General features: G+C 35.4%; 1 protein-coding gene across 3 annotated transcripts in view; it reads left to right on the plus strand.

The window, feature by feature from the left end:
• DYM (dymeclin) overlaps positions 1 to 22,450 on the plus strand; it is a 364,500-nt gene that overhangs the window by 134,407 nt on the left and 207,643 nt on the right. For all 3 annotated transcript variants that reach the window (XM_046671418.1, XM_046671417.1, XM_046671419.1), the window contains 3 exons: positions 11,369 to 11,551; positions 11,979 to 12,157; positions 14,864 to 14,989. In XM_046671418.1, the coding sequence (XP_046527374.1) occupies positions 11,369 to 11,551; positions 11,979 to 12,157; positions 14,864 to 14,989 (488 nt within the window). The remainder of the gene's footprint in view (positions 1 to 11,368; positions 11,552 to 11,978; positions 12,158 to 14,863; positions 14,990 to 22,450) is intronic.

The following is a 22,450-nucleotide window of genomic DNA, read 5'->3' on the forward strand; positions in this document are numbered from 1 at the left end:
GCTGTCTGTCCTCTGAGCCCCTTTCCCATTTCATGGATCACAGTTTCCCATATGGGTGCGACATAGGATTTATCTCCCAGGACAGTAGGTTTCTTACTCATTTTATTTCTCTTTATTCTTTACACTTTAATATAGTGCCTGGCTCATCTTATGTTCTCAAAAATGTTTATTTTAGGGATGTGCAAATCTAGAGTTTTACTGTGACAAATGAATTCTATTATCTTTCGTTGTTTTTTCTTTTTGAAAACAGCCTCTTCATAATACTGAACACATATAATTCATAATGCTGTATTATTTCAGTGGATTTTTTTCAAGTTTTTTTTTTAAACAGGTTTTCTATTTTCTGTTCTTAAAGGAATAAAAGTTTTAAAAAGTTCCATATGGCTTATGTTATGCTGGATTATAGATCACAGATTCTGACAGATTTCAAACTACAAAGGTGGATAAAATGTTTTACTGTCCTCTGGATTTTTAAAACATTTTTGTCTCTTCCTTTATGGTATATTTTTTTCTCTTTTTTGAGATGGCCAAAGCATTTCTTTTTGGGCACAGGATGGGAGGTAGTAATATCATGTTGTTTTGTGTTAGGAAAATTGAATTTGACTCCAAACTGTTTTAGGGGCTAGTGGTCACCAGATATTTTAAGAGTGCTTTCAATGTAAACACACATGAAAAAGTGAAACTATTAGTGACCCTTGTTACCCCTTTCCCAGCACTGTAGTATGATTGGCCGTAGTTCAAGATTGTGTATGTTGCTGTTTTACATTCATTTTAAAATGACAAAAATAATTGCTAGAGATCATGTTCTCTTAACATATAGATTGATAGCATAGAAAAAGAAGTACTTGAGGACTCTGCCCTTTAATAAAGATATAATATCAAATATGATATTTTCCTTGTTAAACCAACACTTGAGTATATTTCTTTTAAGAAATACTGTTCTAAGAATATCTTAGAAACTTTTTTTCAAATTATATGGTTGGTTTTGCTACATACTCATTTTAGAAATCTAAGCATTCTAATGAGAAAAACAGATCACCTTTAGTTCTGTAATGAAAGGTAACCACTGTAACCACTTTGAACAGTGATGGTATATACCTATCATCATCATCATCATCTTACAAAAAGGGATGCATTGCTGTTTTTTCTTTTTCTTAGTGGTAAACTAAGTGTAACATACAGGAAAGTGCACAGTTAGTATATAGCTCGCTGTGTAGCTATACTACGTAGTATATAGTGCAGTTCATTACCACCAAGTGAATGAATGTACAGGTAGTTACCAGTCAGGTCAGGTAATTCCAGCACCCCAGAAACCCCTGTCTCTAATCACTCTCCCCTCCCAGCTGCAGAGGAAAGTGCTATCCTGACTTCTAGCACTATAGATGAGTTTTGAACTTTATGTAAATGGAATTATATGCTACGTATTCTTTTATGTCTTCCTTCTTCTACTTATTTGTGAAATTTATCCGTGTTTTTGCATGACGCATAGTGTTCATTTTTATTATTATATGTTATCCCAATTTAAGACTATCCCGCATTTTGTCCTTTTTACTGTAATGTGTATTTGATTATTTCCAACTTCTGGCTATTAAAATAATGCTTCTGTGTACATTCTTGTGCATATCTTTGCACACATGTAAGCATTTTGTTGGGTACAATAATTAGTGGAATTGCTGGATCCTAGTTGTGCATCATTCAACTGTAGTAGTTACAAGTAAACTGTTTACCAAAGTATTTGCACCAGGTTATACTCACTAGAATATGTGAGAGTTCCAGTTGCCCTACATCCAAGCTGACACTTTTTTGGAGAGGGAAAGGGGAGAGTCAAGATTATTGAAATATAATTTATATACAGTAAAATTTACCTTTTGTGGTGTACAGTTCTAGTAGTTTCAACAGTACTTGGTCATGTAATAAGCCCCGTAATCAAGATAGTGAGCATTTCCATCACTCCAGAAAGTCCCTTGTGTCCCTTTGTGCTTCAACCGTAGCAGCGGCCCTCCAGTAGAGTTAGACAATGCAGGTAGCTACCACTTAATGTAGGTAATCCGTTCGTGAAAATCAGACGTTCTGCTAAAAATGCTAATCCGGAACCTATTTACCATTGTTTTAAATTTTAAAAATTATAGTGTACATAGTAACCCAAAATATTCAGCCAGTTTTCTAAAGCACACCAAAGACCTATGTTTAAGTAACAGACTAGTGTGTTTTTATATAAAATCACTGAAACATAGTTTCCTGATCAAATAATGATTGTTAACGAACAGTTGTTTTGTAAATACTAACATGCTCGCTTCCATTCTAGTCATTTTTTCCTCATTTTGCTCCCTTTGCCAGAATTTTCTTTAACAGCTTTTCAACTTTTGCTTCTTAGTGTATAACACTTAGCAAAATCGAGGGCTCAGTGTGAAAGGTCTTACGGAAACACATTTAATATGTATACCCAGTGGTAGAGAATGGCTCACAGTGGGCATGACACTGTGATGCCTTCTTAGTACCAATAACACCTGAGACATCCATCTACTTTTGTTTACACTCAGTTCAATTTTCAAAGTGTCAACAATTCTGTCATACTAATATATTTGAAATGAAACTTGATTCCCCCTCGTATACACAATTTTGTTTAAAATGTTTTGAATTTTAGAGATATATAATATAAAAGATTATTTTATAAACAGCCAAAAAGCAGTAAACTAAGGGATATATTCTAGGAAGTTTGGGTATTAAATACTAGGTGACATCCTACTGGGAAAACGTTAACTTTATTGACATTCTGGGTGCTGTGCCTGGATTTCTAACCATGGGCTTGGTTTTCAATTAATTGTGTTGATAAATACATCACAGTTAACTCAACCAATTCCTTCTTATTAGATATTTGTGTGTCCATTTTCATTGAGTCTTAAGATGCACAGCCCCTTAGGTTGATCTTTGTATTCATTCTGTAGAATCAATTGCAGAATTGGACTTGCTGGGGCAGATAATTTGCGTATTTTAATGCTTATGGTGCACATCGCCAGATTGCCCCTCACGAAGACTGTACCCATTCATAGTTCTAATGCTGGTCTCGAAAGCACCTATCTCCTAGTGCCCGCATCGGCATCAAAATATTATAATTTAAAATACAGAATTAAAGCCAATTTTTGACACCTGGATTTAGAACTTTAAAAATAGCATGCTTTTCTTTTAAAGAGCAAATAGAAAATCTGTATCACTTACGCACTTTTAAAATATAAAATATAAAATCTGCATTATTTATACACTTTTGAAATGTCCTTTGGTAAGTAACTGAAGTAAGAAAGTAAAGTGAAGTAAGTAAAGGAACATATTGAGTTTATAAGTTGGAGCCCTTAAGAAATATAAAACAAGGAAAAGATGTAGCTCTTTTCCTTCAGGGAGTCAGCAGGAAGACGTGTGTATGTAACGTACACAAGTCTAATCAAAGTCAGACAGTGGCAGGTGCAGTGAGAGAGAGGGGTGTAACCACAGTGCCATGAGAGCAGAGAGGAGAGGAGGGGTATTTTTTTTGCTTCATATATTAGAACAGATGAGTGTGATTTGGACCTTGAAGGATTTTCCAAACAAGCAAGAAAGTAAAAAAGAGAAATGAAAGAAAATTTTAAAAAGGGAGGAAGTGGAATGGCATCTTTGGTTCAGTTATAAACTTGTAAAAACTCCATAAATGAGAAATGAAAGAAAATTTTAAAAAGGGAGGAGGTGAAATGGAATCTTTGGTTGAATTATAAACTTGTAAAAACTCCATAAGTGAGTGGTTAGATCTATTCATTGATAGATTTCTGAACTATTTTTTCTTCGAGGATCATCCTGGCATTTAGGTAACATTCTTTTTCTCCCCCACAAACTGATTGCAGTTTATTTATTTGCTTGTCTCTGCTTCATGTTCGTTTCTTCTTTAGACTGTAAGCTCCATGGGTAGGGCATCATTGTCTTTGGGTTCATCGTGTCTAATCCAGTTTCTTACACTTAGCGCAGTCTATGGCAGACCCTTAATAAATCATTAATAGAATGTATCAAAGTGCACATGCAGTCAGTATATATTTGGGGACAGCGATTTTCCTCTGCGGCTGGTATATTGGTTAGTTGGGACCCTTGAAACGAGTTAAGTGACCATCAAATTTTTTTCCCATGCAAATGTTCCTAACCAATGATGGAATTGTTCTGTATTTTGACTGTATCAATATCAATATCCTGGTTGTGATATTGTGCTATAGTTTTGCAAAATGTTACTATTAGAGGAAACTGGATAAAGAGTACATGGGATCTCTCTGTATTATTTTTCACAAGAGCACATGAATCTACAATAATCTCAAGTTCTTAAAAGTTATGATGAGCAAAGAATTTTTAAAAGTTATTTGTTAAAAAAGTCTCTAACCAAGCAATAATATTCTGAAAGTTTATGATATGTAATTGTCTTATGTAGGATATTGATTTTGCTTTTAGTAGACATCAGATAGCAGTGGCTTAAACAGGGTAGAAGGTTTCTATTTCTCTCACGTAGAAGTCTGAGCTGCTCCAGGGTTGTAGTGGGTTTGCTTCCTGAGCTCATCCAGGGACCTGAGTTCCTCCGATCTTGTTTTGCTATTCCCTTGGGTGGTGCTCTCATGCACAAAGTCAAATCAGTCTCCTCACTGCCAGACCTGGGATCTAGCCCTTGGGAAAGGTGAGGATGTGAAGAGAAAATAGCTTCCTTTTAAGGATGTGACCAAAAACTTGCATATGCTACTGCCAGTCCCATCCCATTGGCTAGCATTTAGTCATAGGGCCGTAGTTTGCTGTGAGAAAGACTGGGAAATGTTGTCCTACCCAGCTAACTCCCAGGGTACTTTATCAATAAAGAGGAAAAAGGGAGGATGGTATTGGGATCAGGTAGTTGGCTCTGCCACCATGTTTGACCTGGAATGCATGTTCAGCATCTTAATTATTAGTGAAACTGTCTTCCCTTATTATTTCACTACATTTATGTAGGAAAAGCATGAGTGTTTTAAGAGTTAGATATTTGTGTTGGATCATTATGTTAGTTAAAATTGGTTCGTAGTTGTTTGAATGTTGTTCTCTCTCTGCTGTTAACTTCCTCAGATGCAAGGCATGATTTTTTCTTCTTTGTATTTTTCGTCCCTGGCCTAGGACCGAGCCCTAATGACCATTCACTACATACTAATTGACTACGTTTTATCTCTGTTGACTGAAATGTCTCTAGACAGAATTTTCATACACGTTTCTAATAGCTGACCTGCCTTCTCCTTAATTCTTTTATGTCTGGTTTGTTACCATATTACAGATTCAAAATGTGTGAATATGACCATTTTAGCAGATTTTTATAACTAGGGATGACAGTGTATAGTATCAGTTATTTTTTGTATAGTTCTGATTGTGTAATCAGTGTCTTGTGATATATTTGTTAGATATAAGAAATCAATTATCATTTGGCAAGTAGCACTTTTAGTAATATAAAAAATATTTTAAAAAACCCAGAAATTTCATTGTCTTAATAAAATAGTGTTTATTTTTGAGTTCAGTATTTTTTAAAATGAGAGTTCTTTTTTTCTTCATGATTATTATTTTTATGGATGCTTCAGTTTGTCATACTTTACATCTTTCTCACATTTTTATTGTTAAGGATAAATAATCTTGAGTCAGTACTTTAAAAAAATTGAATCACCAACACCAGGTTTGTTCTTTTAGTTAATTTCAGTACTTTTTGGTTTTAGTTAGAAGAATTTTATTTTAAGAGTTTATTTGGAGGACCTGAGGGATACAATTAAAAAACTTTGGAGACTATCCTTAATTTGGTTTTTAGAACAGAAGGAAATATACTGTAACTTTCCCTTATTTTTCTGGTGGAGAGAAATTTTTTTTGCCAACAGGAAAATGCAATTCCACTAAGATTCTTGGGTCATAGATCAGAGGCTTGGATCAGCAAAAAGAAATGAACTTTTGGAAGAATTCTGGTCCAATATTAAGGGCCAGTTTAAACTACAATGTAGGCAATGGCAGGCTGCCTTGTCTCTCCCTATAAGGAAAGACGACATAGCAGCAGTATTTACAGAGGGAGGAAGGAGGGCTGGGTGTGTGGTGGGGTGGGGGATGGCTCCTCAGTGTTTGTCTGACATTGTAGGCAGCTTCTCAGCCCTCTTGGAAAAACTTAAAGGGGGGGGGGGGGGGGAAGGAGAGTGAAGTTGTGCTAAAGGAAAGTCAGAATTTTGTTTGTGAATTTTGTCCAGTGGTAGGAAGTCAACTCTGATTTCTCCTGGTAGTGAAGATGCGCAGCTGTGAAGAAGATCCAAAAAAAACACTTATATTTTACCTCGGAGAGCATTTTGTGGTTATTTTTGCTGCAGATTGAACTTTCCAATTGTGTTTTTCTTTGCTTACAATCCTGGAACACACAGTGGTGGATATAAGGGTAGACATTTGTGGAGCATGCTCTGAGGAGAAGGAAGTGACTGGAAATTTTTAAAAATGTTAAGATAAACAACAAATCAGTCCCAAAGCAAATAATATTTGGCTACTGGTTGTATGTTCTTATATAATTTTGCTTTCCTTGTTAAATGTCTTGAGTCTCTCAACTATATCACGAACATTGTTTGGAATAAATTTAAATTTGTCATGTGTAATGATCAATTATTAGTTGGTAATTTTTATCCGAATATTCAGATTTTCCTAATGAAAAGGAGGGAGCACAGTAGTTAATAGAAACTTTCCTGTCATCTTCAATCATCTTAAAATCCTTCCTACATTAAAAACAAAAAATTCTTCCTAATAATTTCTTGTGCTAGGCCTCAAGTTTGCTTGTACCGCCCTGAAGGTTTATAGCAGATATGCTGTGTGCTTTGAGGTTCCCTGTGTACTCCTCTGGGGAACTCTGAAACTTGGGCAGGAGGGCTATTTACCCCCACTTCCAAATAACAGCTTCGTAAGAGTTAATAGTAAACTCATTCCAGTGAGTCACAGAAAAAGTTTGAGGTTTGCAGGACACGATTATGTAAGAAATGATATATTGATAGGATATCCATGAGATAGTTTTATATCCTGTGTTCAATAAAAATGCAAAGTATTAGAAATGAACAGATGTTCACACTGAACTGTTTACAGTATAAAGAAGAAAAAATATCTGCTTATGTTAGTTGAGGAAAAATAAAGTTCATCCATTTTGCTTATTTGGCTGTCCAGTTGCTGTGCATTTAATTTCCTTAGCAAAGGTGTTCTCGTAAAAATGACATTTGCCCATTGTAGTAAGTAATAAAAATATTAGATGTGTACAGAGATTAAAATATTGTGCTCATTGCCACTGTCCTAGGTCTAATCAGTGTTAATGTCTTGATTATTTCTCCAGAATTATCAGGGGGCACTTTTTAAAAATTAAAATCATAGGGCTGTATCCTGGGCCTAAGTGTGTATTGCATCACATTTTCTGGAGTTGGTGACCAGGAATTTTCTTCCTTCCCTCTTTGCTTCTTGTTTTTTAATTGCTTAAGTTATGCTTGAATACATCTACATTGTAAAAGAGTCAAATGAGTAAACACTGAACAAATGTGAGGCTCCTTGAAGCCGCCTTCACGCCTGCTCTTCTCCAGTCGGAGGGAACTGACCGCGGTCAGCAGTGCGCCCTGCCGGGCCCTGTGGGTGCATTACATGCAGAGATGGATGTGTGCACAAAGCTGGTTTGTGTATTTATGCTGTTTTGTGATTTGCCTTTTAATAGCATACTGATGAGGTTTTTCCATATCCTACATAATCACATACCAATGGGGTCTACATTGTTCTGTTATATTAATTTTATTATATTTATTTTTGAATAAATATATTCTTATTGCAAAAAATTTAACTATACAAAAAAGCAAAAATCCTTCTTGAATTCCATCCCAGACGTGATTTCTGTTACCAGTATGATGTATGCTTTGTCCTTCCTGTTTTAAAAATAATATATTTATATACATATATACACACAGACACACACACACCTACATACATATATGGTTTTGGTGAGTGATTTTTAAATGATCTTACCTTAGATACTTTAGAGATACTTCCTTCTTGGTACGTAGATACCTACTTCTACTTCTGTTTTTTTTTTTTTTTTTTAAGATTGGCCCTAGCTAACATCTGTTGCCAATCTTTTTTTTTTTTCTCTCCTCCTCCTTCTCCCCAAAGTCCCCCAGTGCATAGTTGTATATTCTGGTTGTAGGTCCTTCTAGTTCTACTGTGTGGGACGCCACCTCAGCATGGCTTGACAAGTGGTGCATAGGTCCACGCCCAAGATCCAAACTGGTGAAACCCTGGGCTGCCGAAGCAGAGCATGTGAACTTAACCACTGGGCCCTGGGGCTGGCCTGATCCCTACCTCTTTATACTGTATTTTGTAGAGTTAGTTAACCATAACTTATGTAACCATGTGCTATTGGTGAACAGCTGCATTGTTTCCATTGTCTGGCAATTATAACAGTATTACAGTAAATATTTCTATCTGTGCGTCTCTGTGTACCTAGTCAAGCCTTCTCCAGTAAAGGGAAATATTGCTGGGTCGATGGGAATGTGGATTTTTAATTTCACTGCCAACTGCCAAATAGCCTCTAAAAATTCAGTACCACTTTGATCTCTTACTGTTATTATTGATTTTCTGTACTTTTATGAATACTGGGTGTTATAACTCTTAAAAATTTCTTTCTCACAGATGATCTCATTATCATATTAATTAATTTTCTCTGTTTATTACTTTGCATTTTTATTGCCTATTTTTATTTTGGATTCTTATCTTTCTTTCTCTTACTAGTTTGCAAGAGGTCTTTTTAAAAAATAAATATCCTTTTCTATTTTACATATTGTAAATGTCCTCATTTCTTATTTGTCTTGTTTATGATATATTTCATCACATAAAAGTATTCAATTTTTAAGTAGTCAAATTACTATTCTTTATATCTTGAATTTTTGTTTTTTGCATACGAAAAAGAATTTCTCAACTCAAGGTTTATACACATACTTCTATAATTAAATACTGAGGAAATGATTAAATTCTCTTGTCCCAAAGACATTTATAGAATTTTATCTTTTTCTCACTGATATGGAATACTATCTGTATCATAAGGTTAATTCTCAAATATATGTACATCTGTTTCTGAACTCATTTCTATTCCATTGAACTGTTTATCTACTCTGCTGTCAATATCATACTTTTAAATGACTGTAGCTTTATCAAAATTTTGCTATTTGACCAGCAGCGTTCCTCTCCAGATTAGTCCTTCTCAAAAATTTTTTTTCTTAGCTATTTTTACATCCAGCAATATTTTATTTACACAGTTTTACAAATTATTACTTAAGTTGCTCTTGGTGTTTTGATAGTGATTATATAAATTTTAGATTCCCTTGGGGGCAGTTTCGCAGCATTGAGTCTTTTCATCCGGAAGTTTGTTGTACCTCCGTGTTAACTCGGCTCTCATGTGGCCTTCAGTCCAGTTCTGTGTTGTCTGCTTAAAGGTCTTACACATCTCTTGTGTGTGTATTCTTGAATATTTTATTGGATTTGTTGCTGCTGTGATTGGACTTTCTATTTATTGCTTGTAGAGGCTTTTGATTTTTTTATATGTTGATTTTTTTAACCATAGAATGGTACGAAAATCTATTCATTCTAATAGTGTGTCAGTTGATTTTCTTGATGTTCTAGAGCAACTCTATCCCATGGAAATATAATGTCAGTCATAGATGCAAACCGCATAGGTAATTTTAAATTTTCTAGTAGTCATATTACAAAATAAAAAGAAACAGGTGACATTTATTTTAACAATACACTTTAACTCAGTATATCCAAAATATGATTTTAGCATGTAATCAGTATTAAAAATTAGAGATTTTTACATTTTACATAATGTAAGTATACATTTACATTAAAGTCGTCATAATTCAGAGTGTATTTTATACTTAACAGCACCATGCCGTTTGGACTAGCCACATTTCAAGTGCCTAATACCCACAGTGGCTAATGGCTACTCTGTTGGACAGTGCACCCTCAGATGTCCTGCAAATAATGAAATTTTGTTCCTCTTTTTTTTTTTTTCTTGCCTTAATGATTTTGCTTGGAGCACCAGTATGACAGTGCTGATGTTGGTGATATTAATGGGAATTTTTCCAAAGTTTAACCACTGTGGATTCCTGATTAGGTAGACTTTAGAAACCAGAGAGGTTCCTTTTCCCTTCTACTTTGTAAGAATTCTTTTTCTTTAGGTTTTATGTTTAATTTTTTTAAAAAACATTGGCATCTATTGAGATGATCGTATTTTTTTTTCCTCCATCTTTTTTAAATGAAGAGAAATAAATTGATTTTTTAATGGTAAACAATTTTTACATTTCAGAGACAAAACATTCATTTTTTTTTGGAGGAAGATTAGCCCTGAGCTAACATCTGCTGCCAATCCTCCTCTTTTTGCTGAGGAAGACTGGCCCTGAGCTAACATCCATGCCTATCTTCCCCTACTTTATATTTGGGACATCTGCCATAGCTTGGCTTGACAAGCAGTGCATAGGTCTGCACCCAGGATCCAAACTGGCAAACCCTGCGCCACTGAAGCAGAACGTGCGAACTTAACCACTGTGCCACCAGGCTGGCCCCAGAGACAAAACATTCTTGATCATGATACGTTTTTTCTTTTAATAAATTTTTCTGCAAGATTTCGTCTGCTTTTGTTTGATTTAGGCTATCTAAAAATCTCTATTCATTTCTCTATTTTGTTTTAAATGCGGTCTTTATCCAGTTTCTGTATCAAGGAGATTTTTCTAGCTTTGTCAAATAAATTGTGTAAATAGGATTCTTGTTCTGTAATTTGGAACCGCTTATATAATATGAGAATTATCTGTACTTTGAGGGTTTAGTAGCCTTATTTGTAAAAACAATCTGGTCTTGGTTTGTTTTTTTAGGGTTAGCTCTTTGGCTCCATTTTCCACTCTTATAACGTTATTTGACTATTCAGGCTTTCATCATCTTTGGCCAATTTTGGCATTTTGTATTTTCCTAGATATTTTAATATTTTGCTTAGGTTTTCAAATATATTGCTAGAAAGGTGTACGTTTATTCTAATTATGTGTATGTTTTGATATGTAAAGAAAAATCTAGAGAGAGAAACTTAATAGCGGTTATCTATGGGAAGTAGAAATGGAATTATGGGAAGAGGGGATGATAGTCTTTAAAAATTTTATATCCTTGCACAATGTGAGAATTTTCAAATAGTGAGCTTATTTTACTTTTGTAATCAAGAAACAGAGTGATATTTCAAACTTAAATATGAAAAAGCATAGAATATTGTACAGAAACATATCCATCTTACTCGTCCCAGCACACCATAACTGTGTGTTTTCTTCTCAAGCTGGACTCTGGACTGTCTTCACACTGGGCGGTGTGGGCAGCAAAGCAGCTGCCACCCCAGAACTTTCTTCCCCTCTGGCCAACCAGAGTCTCCTGCTTCTGCTGGTGCTGGCCAACCTGACAGATGCTGCAGATGCTCCAAACCCCTACAAGCAGGCCATTATGTCCTTTAAGAATACACAAGGTTTGTGTTATTTTTTTCTCCGAATGTTCTCTCTAATGAGGAAAGAGGGTATCGTTTACCTCATATTGTTTATTGTCTTATAGTTACGAAGTCAATTAGATAGTGGTTTAGATAGTACAGAGAAATAAATTGTTCCAGTTTTGTTTTTTGTTTTTTGTTTTGGTAAGAACATTTCAGTTCTGCTCTCTTAGGAAATTTCAGTTATACATGTTATCAACTGTCGTCACTATGCTTTACATGAGTTTAGTTCTTTTTAAAGTAAAATTTAAAATATAAACTGAAATTTTGAATCTGAAATGTAGTGACTTATTCAAAATTAATGGGAATTGCATTGTATATGTTATCAGTGCTTCCATTATTTATATAAGCCACAGTCCAAAAAATACTGATGTAATATTTTTAAATTTTTCTATTTTCTGTGTTCCAGATAGCAGTCCTTTCCCCTCATCAGTTCCACATGCTTTCCAGATTAACTTTAACAGTTTGTACACAGCTTTGTGTGAACAGCAGACGTCTGATCAAGCAACCCTCCTCTTGTATACGTTGCTCCATCAGAACAGTAATGTGAGAACGTATATGTTGGCTCGCACAGATATGGAAAATCTTGTAAGTGTTTTACTAAACATTTTCTGCTTTTTGTATTTTATAATATTTTAAAGAATAATTTCTTTGCCCAAGAGGATATGTTTGCCTGGTTGCAAAGGTGATAGTCAAGAGATTGATGGGGAGATGCCACCAAACCCAGGCAGAGGTATGAGTTTTACGGTGTAGGAGATGATGCCGATACAGATGGCGTCACAGAGCAGGAGAACTCAGCGGTATGACAGGCTTCCTTGTCCTTTAAGCCTTTAACAGTCACCCACTGCCCATGATTCAAGCCCTCCAAGAAGCACCCTCTGCCATTCTCAAGAAGCTTTTATACCCACTTGGTTCCTTCCAGTTGCTACGTGCCTGCCCACCAAGGTCAGGTAGCTTGTCACAGTTGCAGCATATCCCTGATGAGAATGGTTAAAAGGAAGGGTGATTTTTTAACTCAGTTCCCCAAGTGTCCCATCTCTGACAGGCTTAACCTCTAGGGCTGCCTGAACTCAATTCCTAGAGTGTATAGTTATTTTAAGATACCTTTACCAGACATCCCTTAAATGCACATGTCCTTTACTATGCGAGTGAAATTGGTTCCAAATTTTTGTTCATTAGACAAAAACTCCTATATGCAATCATTGATTTCCATTATAACTAATGCGTAAACATCAATGTTTCTGTGAGTGGAAAAGTAAACTACCTCACCAAGGTGTTGTTGCATTTGACATACATAATATAGATAACTATGGGTTATTCTTAGTTAAGAAAATTATGTACATCCCTGAATGAGCCAGCAGGTTGCTGGCAGCAACAGGAATGACCCCTCTCCACCAGTTTTTACAGATTGATAGCGGGATTCACCATGGATTTGGTGGCCATTTTTTCAGTGTTAAAGATAAAATAGTGAATAAACCTGGAATATTAGAATTTATTTAAAGAGTATATTCTGTGTCAAAGTGACACTAAGGGTGAAAAAACATGGTGAAAGAACCTGTCTGCACATCAACTATATGTGGAAAACATTGGCTTAAATACCAAAATGGGGTGTAATAGTACTGCTCATGTGAGTAAAAACTTAGGAAGAGAAGACTTGTTTACTGATGGATAAGTGAGTGTAAGCAGAGACAATTCTGAGCATGATGTATCCTAAGGGAAATGATGGCAATAAGCAGAAAATCCGTGACATCATCTGTTCTAGAAAGTTCCATGGTAAGGATGTTGGTGTGTAAAGACATGCAGGGAGCAGTTGTCTGTATATGATGACATACACCAGTGAAAAGTTAAAAGGTTTTTTTTGTCTTGGGTCTTGTTTGAGGCGGGGTATGGTGGAGTGTGGTTTGTATATTTCTTTTAGTTTTTAATTTTTTATGTAGATTACTTTGATAATATCTTAACTGATGTCCTTATCTGTCCTTTCACCTTTCTTCTATAATAAATATTTGTAGAGGCTATGATTAGGAAATATGCCATCAATAGGAAATTTAGGGGCTGGCCCAGTGGCGCAGTGGTTAAGTTCGCACATTCTGCGGTTAAGTTCGCACGTTGCGCTTCTCGGCAGCCCGGGGTTTGCCGGTTCAGATCCCGGGTGCAGACATGGCACTGCTTGGCACGCCGTGCTGTGGTAGGCGTCCCACGTATAAAGTAGAGGAAAATGGGCGCAGATGTTAGTTCAGGGCCAGTCTTCCTCAGCGAAAAGAGGAGGATTGGCAGCAGTTAGCTCAGGGCTAATCTTCCTCAAAAAAAAAAAAAAGGAAATTTATTGTGCTGATCTGATTTTGTTGTTAACAATTTTTATTCTACAATCTTTGCTATTAAGAAGATAATGTTTGACACATTACATGTTTCTAACAATACCTTATTGTGTATAAGTGTCTGCTAGACCGGAGGCAAACCTGCCTCTGTTCAGTGTCAAGAGTTGACCGTGAGCAGAAATGGTGTCTGCAAACCCAACCTTTGTATGGCAGCAGACCTTCAGAGAAGGTGATGATGTTCTCTACTGTATCTTCGCTATGCAGTCATGTATCACTTAACGACAGGGATACATTCTGAGAAATGCATCCTTGTGGTTTCATCATTGTGCGAACATCATAGAGTATACTTACACAAACCTAGATAGTATAGCCTATTGCACACCTGGGTCTATATGGTACTAATCCTATGGGACCACAGTCGTATATGTGGTCCATTGCTGACTGAAATGTCATTATGCAGCTCCTGACTGTGCAGTAGTCCCCCCATCTGCAGGAGATTTGTTCCAAGATCCCCCGTGATTGCCTGAAACCATGGATAGTATCAAACTCTATATATACTATGTTTTTTCCTAAGTAATGGGCGTGTAGCTTATACAGCATAGATATCCTGGACAAAGAGATGATTCGCGTCCTGAGCAGGCTGGAGTGGGACAGCGTGAGATTTCATCATGCTGCTAAGAACGGCGCATAATTTAAAACTTATGAATTGTTTATTTCTGGAATTTTCCATCTAATATTTTCAGACCAGGTTGACCGCAGGTAACTGAAACCATGGAAAGTGAAACTGTGGATAAGGGAGGACTACTGTATGTATAGAAAGTACTTTCAATCAGAGGCTGGTTTGTGTGTTTTTTTCCTCTAAAGAAAAATATAACGATGAAAGTAAAGCAAAGGGTACATAATAAAAGTATAAACATTTAAAACGTTTGGTTTTATAATAATGTAATTGAAATGGTAAATTAAAAATTTTATTCCCTAGGTTTTACCAATTCTTGAGATTCTATATCATGTTGAAGAAAGAAATTCACACCATGTGTATATGGCCCTTATAATACTATTGATCCTTACGGAAGATGATGGCTTCAATAGATCCATTCACGAAGTGGTAAGTTCCCATGACTTTGGGTAGAGTTTCAGAGTTAGAGAGTAGACTTACCCCTCCGTAAGATTTACTGCGGCCTTAGCATTTCCTCCTTCTTTTCCTTCTGGTAGATGTTTCTGCAAGAACCTGACTTAGAAATGGTGTGTCTTTCTTCAGATTTATGAAGTGGTGCTTTTTTCCTAAATGACTGTTAGCTACTATTAAAAACTCTCTCAAAATTGTTTCTTTAGAAGTTTTGATGTAAACGTTTTTGCTGCCACTGGGTTCATTTTTCTTTTCCATTTCATTTCCACTTTTTAGTTGTGGCAGAAATTGTTAAACAGGTTTGCTCCTTGTGTAGAGAATAAGTGAAAGAATAGGGAACAAAGAGAAGAAGACCGAGAAATTGTTTTATATTTTTAAAAAGTGTGTCACATAATTTAACTCTTCTAATTTTAGTCCTGTTGGTGAGTTCCATTCCCAAACTGATTTTTTCTTCCTCTTTGGTATTTTCTTTGTGTCCAAGTAATACATGTACATAGTTTTAAAACTTGAATAGAAGTACTAGATTTTAATGAAAAATACCCCACGTTTACTCTGTTCCTGATGCCCACTTCCTGAAGACAGATGCTTTCAGCTTTGTCCATGTTTCTAAAGAACATGTTTGTATTGTTATTTCTTGTTTTTTCAGGTTTAGATATTAGCTGTTATCTTCCAAGATGGAAGATCAGTTGTTAGTGCTCCTTCCTGCACGTCATGCCTGTTCTCTCTGGGTCCCCAGCCCATGCTCCAGCACGTTGACTTTTTCCTCTTTCCATATCATCACTTTTGGTTAACTCGGCTTTTACATTATCGTGATTATGTTAACTATAATTCTTAGCTCAGATGAAGTGTATGATAATTGCATTTCTTTTCTTGTACATGTTTTAATTTGGGGGGCACACCATTGCCCACTTTTTGGTTCATGTACCGGTCACTAATTCAACTCCCAATATTTGAAGAGAACCGAGAATCTCCTCTAAATGTGTTAAACTGTATCACATATTTTCTCAGCTCCCTTTTCTTCTTTGACTCCTGTCTTAGTTCACTTCGGAGGCTCTCCTCAAATGTTTGGTGATCCAAATATCTGGTGATCCTGGTGTTCATGTTTAGAAATAAGGCACTAAAAAGTTGACTGGAAGTTCTGTGGCTGAGCGGGACTTATTTACTATAATTGTGCCACGTAGTCTGTTTCTCCAGGCATCTTACTCTCTGTAGGCCTTTTCTTTTGGGCTGATCAGTTTCAGAGAGGCCATCTTCCAGTCTCTTGGCTACAGGCGTCTAGTGGAAGATGGGGCTAGGGCTTTCCCCCTTCAATGGGTGTAAACTCTTTTCTTATTGTCTTCAGTAGGGCTTTCGTGTCATCTTTTCTCTCATATTCCATTAAAACTTTTTTTGCCTCTTATACAGTGTGACCATCATTTCAACTAAGACCTGAGGAATCTTGACACTGTAGAAAGAAAGAGGATAAAATATAAAAATTTCTTAATTCTTACAGTCCCTGACTTAACAATGGTTTGACTTAACGATTTTTCAACTTTATGATGGTGCGAAAACAATACCATTCAGTGGAAACTGTACTTCGAATTTTGGATTGTTATCTTTTCCTGGGCTAGCAACATGCAGTACAATACTCTTGGGCTGTTGGGCAGTGACCGTGAGCCGCAGCTCCCAGTAAACCATGTGGTCGCGAAGGTAGACAGCCAATACACTTACAACCATTTGCTACCCGCACAACCATTCTGTCTTTTACTTTCAGTACAGTATTTAATAAATTACATGAGATATTCAACGCTTTATTATAAACTTGGCTTTGTGTTAGATGACTTTGCCCAACTGTAGGCTAACATAGTGTTCTGAGCACGTTTAAGGTAGGCTAGGCTAAGCTGTGAGGTTTGGTAGGTGAGGTGCACTCAATGCATTTTTGACTTATGATATTTTCAACTTACGATGGGTTTATTGGAGCATAACCTACCATAAGTCAAGGAATATCTGTATTCAGTTAAGTACCACCAGAGAGAAAATGTTTTCACCGATTTACTCAGTTTTTTAAAATAGCATTTGTCTTTCTTTTGATAGGGAATAAAGAACCAATATAATTTTTAAAAACATTTTAAAATCGAAGTATAAAATGAAAAGTGCACAAATTTTAAAGGTACAACTTATGAGTTTTTATATATGTATATACCTGTGTTAATCCCACTCAGATCAAGTTATTGAACATTCCTAGTGTAATAGAAACTTCGTTATGCACTTTTCTGGTCAATACCAACCAGAGTTAACTACTATTCTGACTTTGCTCCCAATAGATTAGTTTTTTGCTTCTCTTTGAATTACAGTGTTCTCTTTTATAGTGGCTTCTTTCATTCAACATAGTAATAGTAATAATAACAATACCCATGGTGTTACATCGTTAGCTCATCCTTCCTTATTGCTATGTGCTATTCCATTGTATGAATAGGCCACAATATATTTATCCATTCTCTTGTTTGTGGATATTTGGCTTTTTTCCAGTTTGGGGCTATGTTTGATAAAGCTGCTGTGCACATTTTTGAACATGAATTTTGGTGGACATACACTCCCATCCTCTTGGGCGTAAGTCTAGGAGTAGAATTGCTGGGTCGTAAGATAGTTTTGTGTTTAGATTTAAGCAGTACTGGTAAAACTGAAGCTGTGTACACCCTACAGCTGAGCAGTTTCACTCCAAGGTTCTCTAGGAACACTCTTGCACATTTGTCTAGAGAGGACGTGCTTATTAATGGTCATCTATAGCACTGTTTATCATATTGAAAATATTTAAAACATGCGAAATAAAGCAGTCAGGGTACTGGCTACATGTAGAGAGTTAGAAAAGGGAATGAAAGTGGGGAAGGTACACAGTGGGGCTTCACCTAGGTCTGTAATGTTTGCTTGACTTCAACAGCAGCAAAACAAAATAAAATAAGAAGAAATCTGACAAAAATGCTAAGATTTGACAAAGATTCAAGGGTATGTTTTATATACTTTTTTGTATACTTATTATATTTGACAATTAAAACAATTTTAAGTTAGCACACGATTTTGCATTAAAATTAGACTTTACCCACTACCGAAACAGGGGTGGTAAGATAGGGAAGGCACTGGGCTTCAGTTCACATTCCAGTTCAGTTCTATAAGGATTTCAGGATATTTTAGATGACTTTTCAAATTCAGGTATTTAAACAATTGCTCTTTGTCTCTAGAATCTGACTTTATTGTTGATCTCTGTTCATTTTTATCCTTTCTTTTTCCGTGTGTAGTATTAAAAGTAAGTCAAATGTTTCTACCAAAGTTCTTTCCATAGAGTCATCAGCTGTGGGCCTAACTGTCCATGAAATATATTCTGGTATCTCATTTTGGTTAGAATTTTTATTTCCTAATGCCCAGTGATAGTGAACATTTTTTTTTTGTGCTTATATATCCTTTTTTGTGAAATATCTTTCCAATTCTCCCCCATTGTTTTAAATTATACTTTTTATTTTGAAGTAATTGTAGTTTTAAGAAAAATACAGAATAATCCCATGTACCCTTTACCTGTTTTCCCCCAACTATAATTGCAAAACTGTGATATTGCAAAACAATATCACAACCAAGACATTGACATTGATACAGTCAAGATCCAGAACATTTCCATCACCACCAGGATATCCCCCTCACATTGCCCGTGTGTAGCCACACCCCCTTTTTAAAAAATTGAGTTTTTGTTTCATTATTGAGTTGTAAGGCTTCTTCTGTTCCGAATCATATGAATTTTTTTCCAGTTTGTTAATGTAGCGGATTATACTGATTAATTTTTTATTATTAAATTAACCTTGCATTCCAGGGATAAACTGCACTTGGCTGTGATGTATTATCTTTTTTATGTATATTTTCATATACAATTTGATTTAAATTTTGAGCTTTGGTAGTTTGTGTCTTTCAAAGTATTTGTACGTTTCTTCTAAGGTATTGAATTTATTGCCACAAAGTTGTTCTTACTACTTTTGGTAAACTTACTACCTTTTAACATCTGTACTAGCCATAGAGACCATTATCTCTGTCGTTCTTGGTATTGGAATGTGTATCTTTTCTCTCTTATTCTTTAATGTTCTTGCTAGAGGTTTTTCTTTTCTTTCTTTTTTTTATTAAATCTTTTCAAAGGACCAACTTTTGATTCCATTGAGTTTTCTCTATTTTTTAACTTCATTAATGTCTGCTTGCTCTTTTTAATCTTCTGCTTACTTGAAGCTTAACTAATTACTCTCCCCCCCCCCCCAAGATTCTTTAGGTAGACACTTAGATTTTTTTTAAATCTTTCTACTCTTCGACTATAAGCAAAATATGTGAAAACTAATAAGATTGATAAACTCCTGGAAAGATGACTAAGAAAAGAAAGTGGAAAGCTACAAACGTCTGTTATTGAGAGTGCATGAGAGGAGACCAGGGCAGATCCCACAGATATTAAAAAATCCTCAGAGGATTCTAGGAGTAATTTTATGCCTTAAAATTTAAATGTTACATGAAATGAACAAATCCCCTCCACCTTCAGAAAAAACTTAACCAAAGCTCACAAAAGAAACAAAATCAAAATAGTTCTATTTCTATCATGAAATTGACATTGTAATGTAAAATCATCCTAAATGGAAAATTGAAAGCCCAGATGATTTTTACCTGTGAATTCTTCTGATAATTGAATGAAGAAATAACACTGGTCTTATACAAGCTCATTGAGAGAGTAGAAAAAAGGGAAATCTTTCAATTCATTTTATGAGGCCAACATAATCTCAATACCAAATTTACCAAAATTTGATAAAGGAAAATTACAGACCAATGTCATATATGCAAATATATGGCAGTGTCTGAACAAAATTGAAACAAACTGAACCAGCACTATATAAAATATTAACACATCATATCAAGGTGGATTTATTCAGGAATGAAAGGTTGGCTTGACATTTGGAAAACAGTGAAAGTAATTCACTGTTTTAATAGAATAAAGGAGAAATGTCAAATGATAAATCTCAACAGATACAAAAATTATTGCATAAAATTTAATATCTCTTCATTCCTGAAAAAAAAGAAATCTTAGCAAATCAGGAGAAAATTTTCTTAATCTGATGAAGGGTATTTACCAAAAAAGAAAGAAACAACTGCATTAAGCATCATATTTAGTGATAAAAATGTTAAAGGTCTTCATTTTGAGATCATGAACAAATCAAGAATATCTGCTATCACTACTTCTATTGAACGTGTGATTGGATGTCTAGCCAGTGTAGTATGGAAAGAAAAAGAATTAAATATATAATATTAGAAAGGAGGAAATGAAACTTATTTTTTCACATGATATAATTGTATAGGCAGAAAATTCAAAGAAATCTATGCATAACGTATTAGAATAAATAAATGAGTTTAGTAACATTGATGGATTTAAGATCAGTTTTTTAAAAAATCAATTGTAGGGGCCAGCCCTGTGGCCGTCAGTTAAGTTTGGTGCTCTCCACTTCGGCAGCCGGGTTCAGTTCCCTGGCACTTACCTATACCACTCGTTGGTAAAATAATAAACAAGATGAGAAACTTGAAATTTCTTGTATGCTAATATAATTAAAAGCACCTTTCATGTTGAATATTTGTGTTCTTGTTCTAAGTTGATGAATTTTCATATTAAACCTGAATACTGTGCAAAATTGTCACCAGTTTTTATTTTTAGTAAGAAAAAAATCACCTCTTGCATACCACAATTATTCTAGTAATCTACCACATTGCTGTAGTATTTACATCAAATTTTCAATTTGTAGATAGTGATGGTTTGCACTGAGTTATTCTAAATCACTCATTCTTATCTGGCATCATTATGATACGGGTTCAGCAAACTATGGCCTGCAGGCCAGTTGCCCATTTTTGTAAATAAAGTTTTATTGCACCACAGTCACACCTGTTTGTTTATGTACTCTCCACAGCTGCCCTCAAGTTACAACAGTAAAGTTGAGCAGCTGGTGACAGAGCCAATATGGCCTGTAAGCCAAAAATATTTAATAGATTTAGTCTTTTAAGAAAAGGTTTGCCAACTCTAAAGAATACAGAAAAGGCAGCTACAGAAAGTAGCTCTTACCCTTAATCTGAGAAAGAGTAGGAGGAAGGAAGTTAGAAATTTAAAGGAAGCTTCCCCATCCCTCTGGAAGCTGAGATCCAGATCCTGAGGAAGACAGCCTGGCTGCCCCAGGAATATGTAGCCTACCAGTAGTAAAGGACGTGTCAGAGGGTGTGGGCCAAAGTGGAACTATGAAGGTCACTTAGGTGAACATTACAAGCTGCCCCACATGCTTATCTGGTGGCTACTGCATGGAAAACACTCAGAAAGAAGAAAGGAAAGTCTCTTCCTCCTGCTCTGGTGCTGAGGTGTCCCTCCAGTGTTCTCTGTTGATGAAACTTAACATCAAGACAGCTGACCAAGGAGAAATGTCTATAGTGTTCAGCTCTGATAGCACAAAGCAGGGCAAAGAAGGGTGGATTTCGAGTTGAGAGGCAATAATTTAATAACTGGCACAAATGTAGTCACAAAAGCTTATAAATCTAATAATGTAAAATGGGATAAAGCAAGGTAGTAAAAAGAATATATCTGTCAATACCCAGTATTGCAGGAATGCAAGGATGGTTTCATATTAGAAAAATCTCTTTATCTGCTTTATTAATTTAAGAGAGAAGAGCCATACAATCGTCTCAATAGATGCAGAAAAAGTATTTTGTAAAATTCAATACTTATTCATGATAAAAAAAAAAGACTCAGCAACATAAAGGTAGAAAAGACATTGCTTGTCTTATCAGAAGATATCTACAAAAACCTACAGTGAAGTATTATACTTGATTGGGAAATTTAAGAAGTCTTCCCTTGAAAGTCAGAACAAAATGAGGATGCCCTTTATTACCATACCTCTTCAACATTATATCAGAATTCTAAGTAGGTAATTAAGACTAGAACAAGTTATAAATGGTTTAAAAATTGAAAAGGGAAGAAATCTACATGTCAGTTTTTGCAGATATTATGATCGACTACATTAAAAATTCAGGGACTCTAATATTAGAACTGTTAGGAAAGTTGAACAAATTTTCTGGATTGAAGATCAATATACAAAAACAAATACTATTTCTACACAGCAGTAATAAAGTGCTTCAAAAATGTGATATTGAGTTACAGTTTATAATGGCAATAAAATTGCAGCGAACCCAGGAATCAGTCTAAAGGAAGAAGTACAAAATTTTTTATGGCAGAAATTACCTAAATGAAAGGTCATAAATGTAGCTTAATAAATGGAGAGAGAGACCATGTTCACAGATGGGAAGACTCAGTGTCATAAAGTTGTTAATTTTGCCTCCAAAGTAATCACTATGTTCAATGCAATTCTGATCAAAATCTCAGCAGTTTTTTGTGAGACAGAATTAAAATGCAAGAGT

The sequence above is a fragment of the Equus quagga genome, chromosome 9 (assembly GCF_021613505.1).
Source record: "Equus quagga isolate Etosha38 chromosome 9, UCLA_HA_Equagga_1.0, whole genome shotgun sequence".
Taxonomy (NCBI): domain Eukaryota; kingdom Metazoa; phylum Chordata; class Mammalia; order Perissodactyla; family Equidae; genus Equus; species Equus quagga.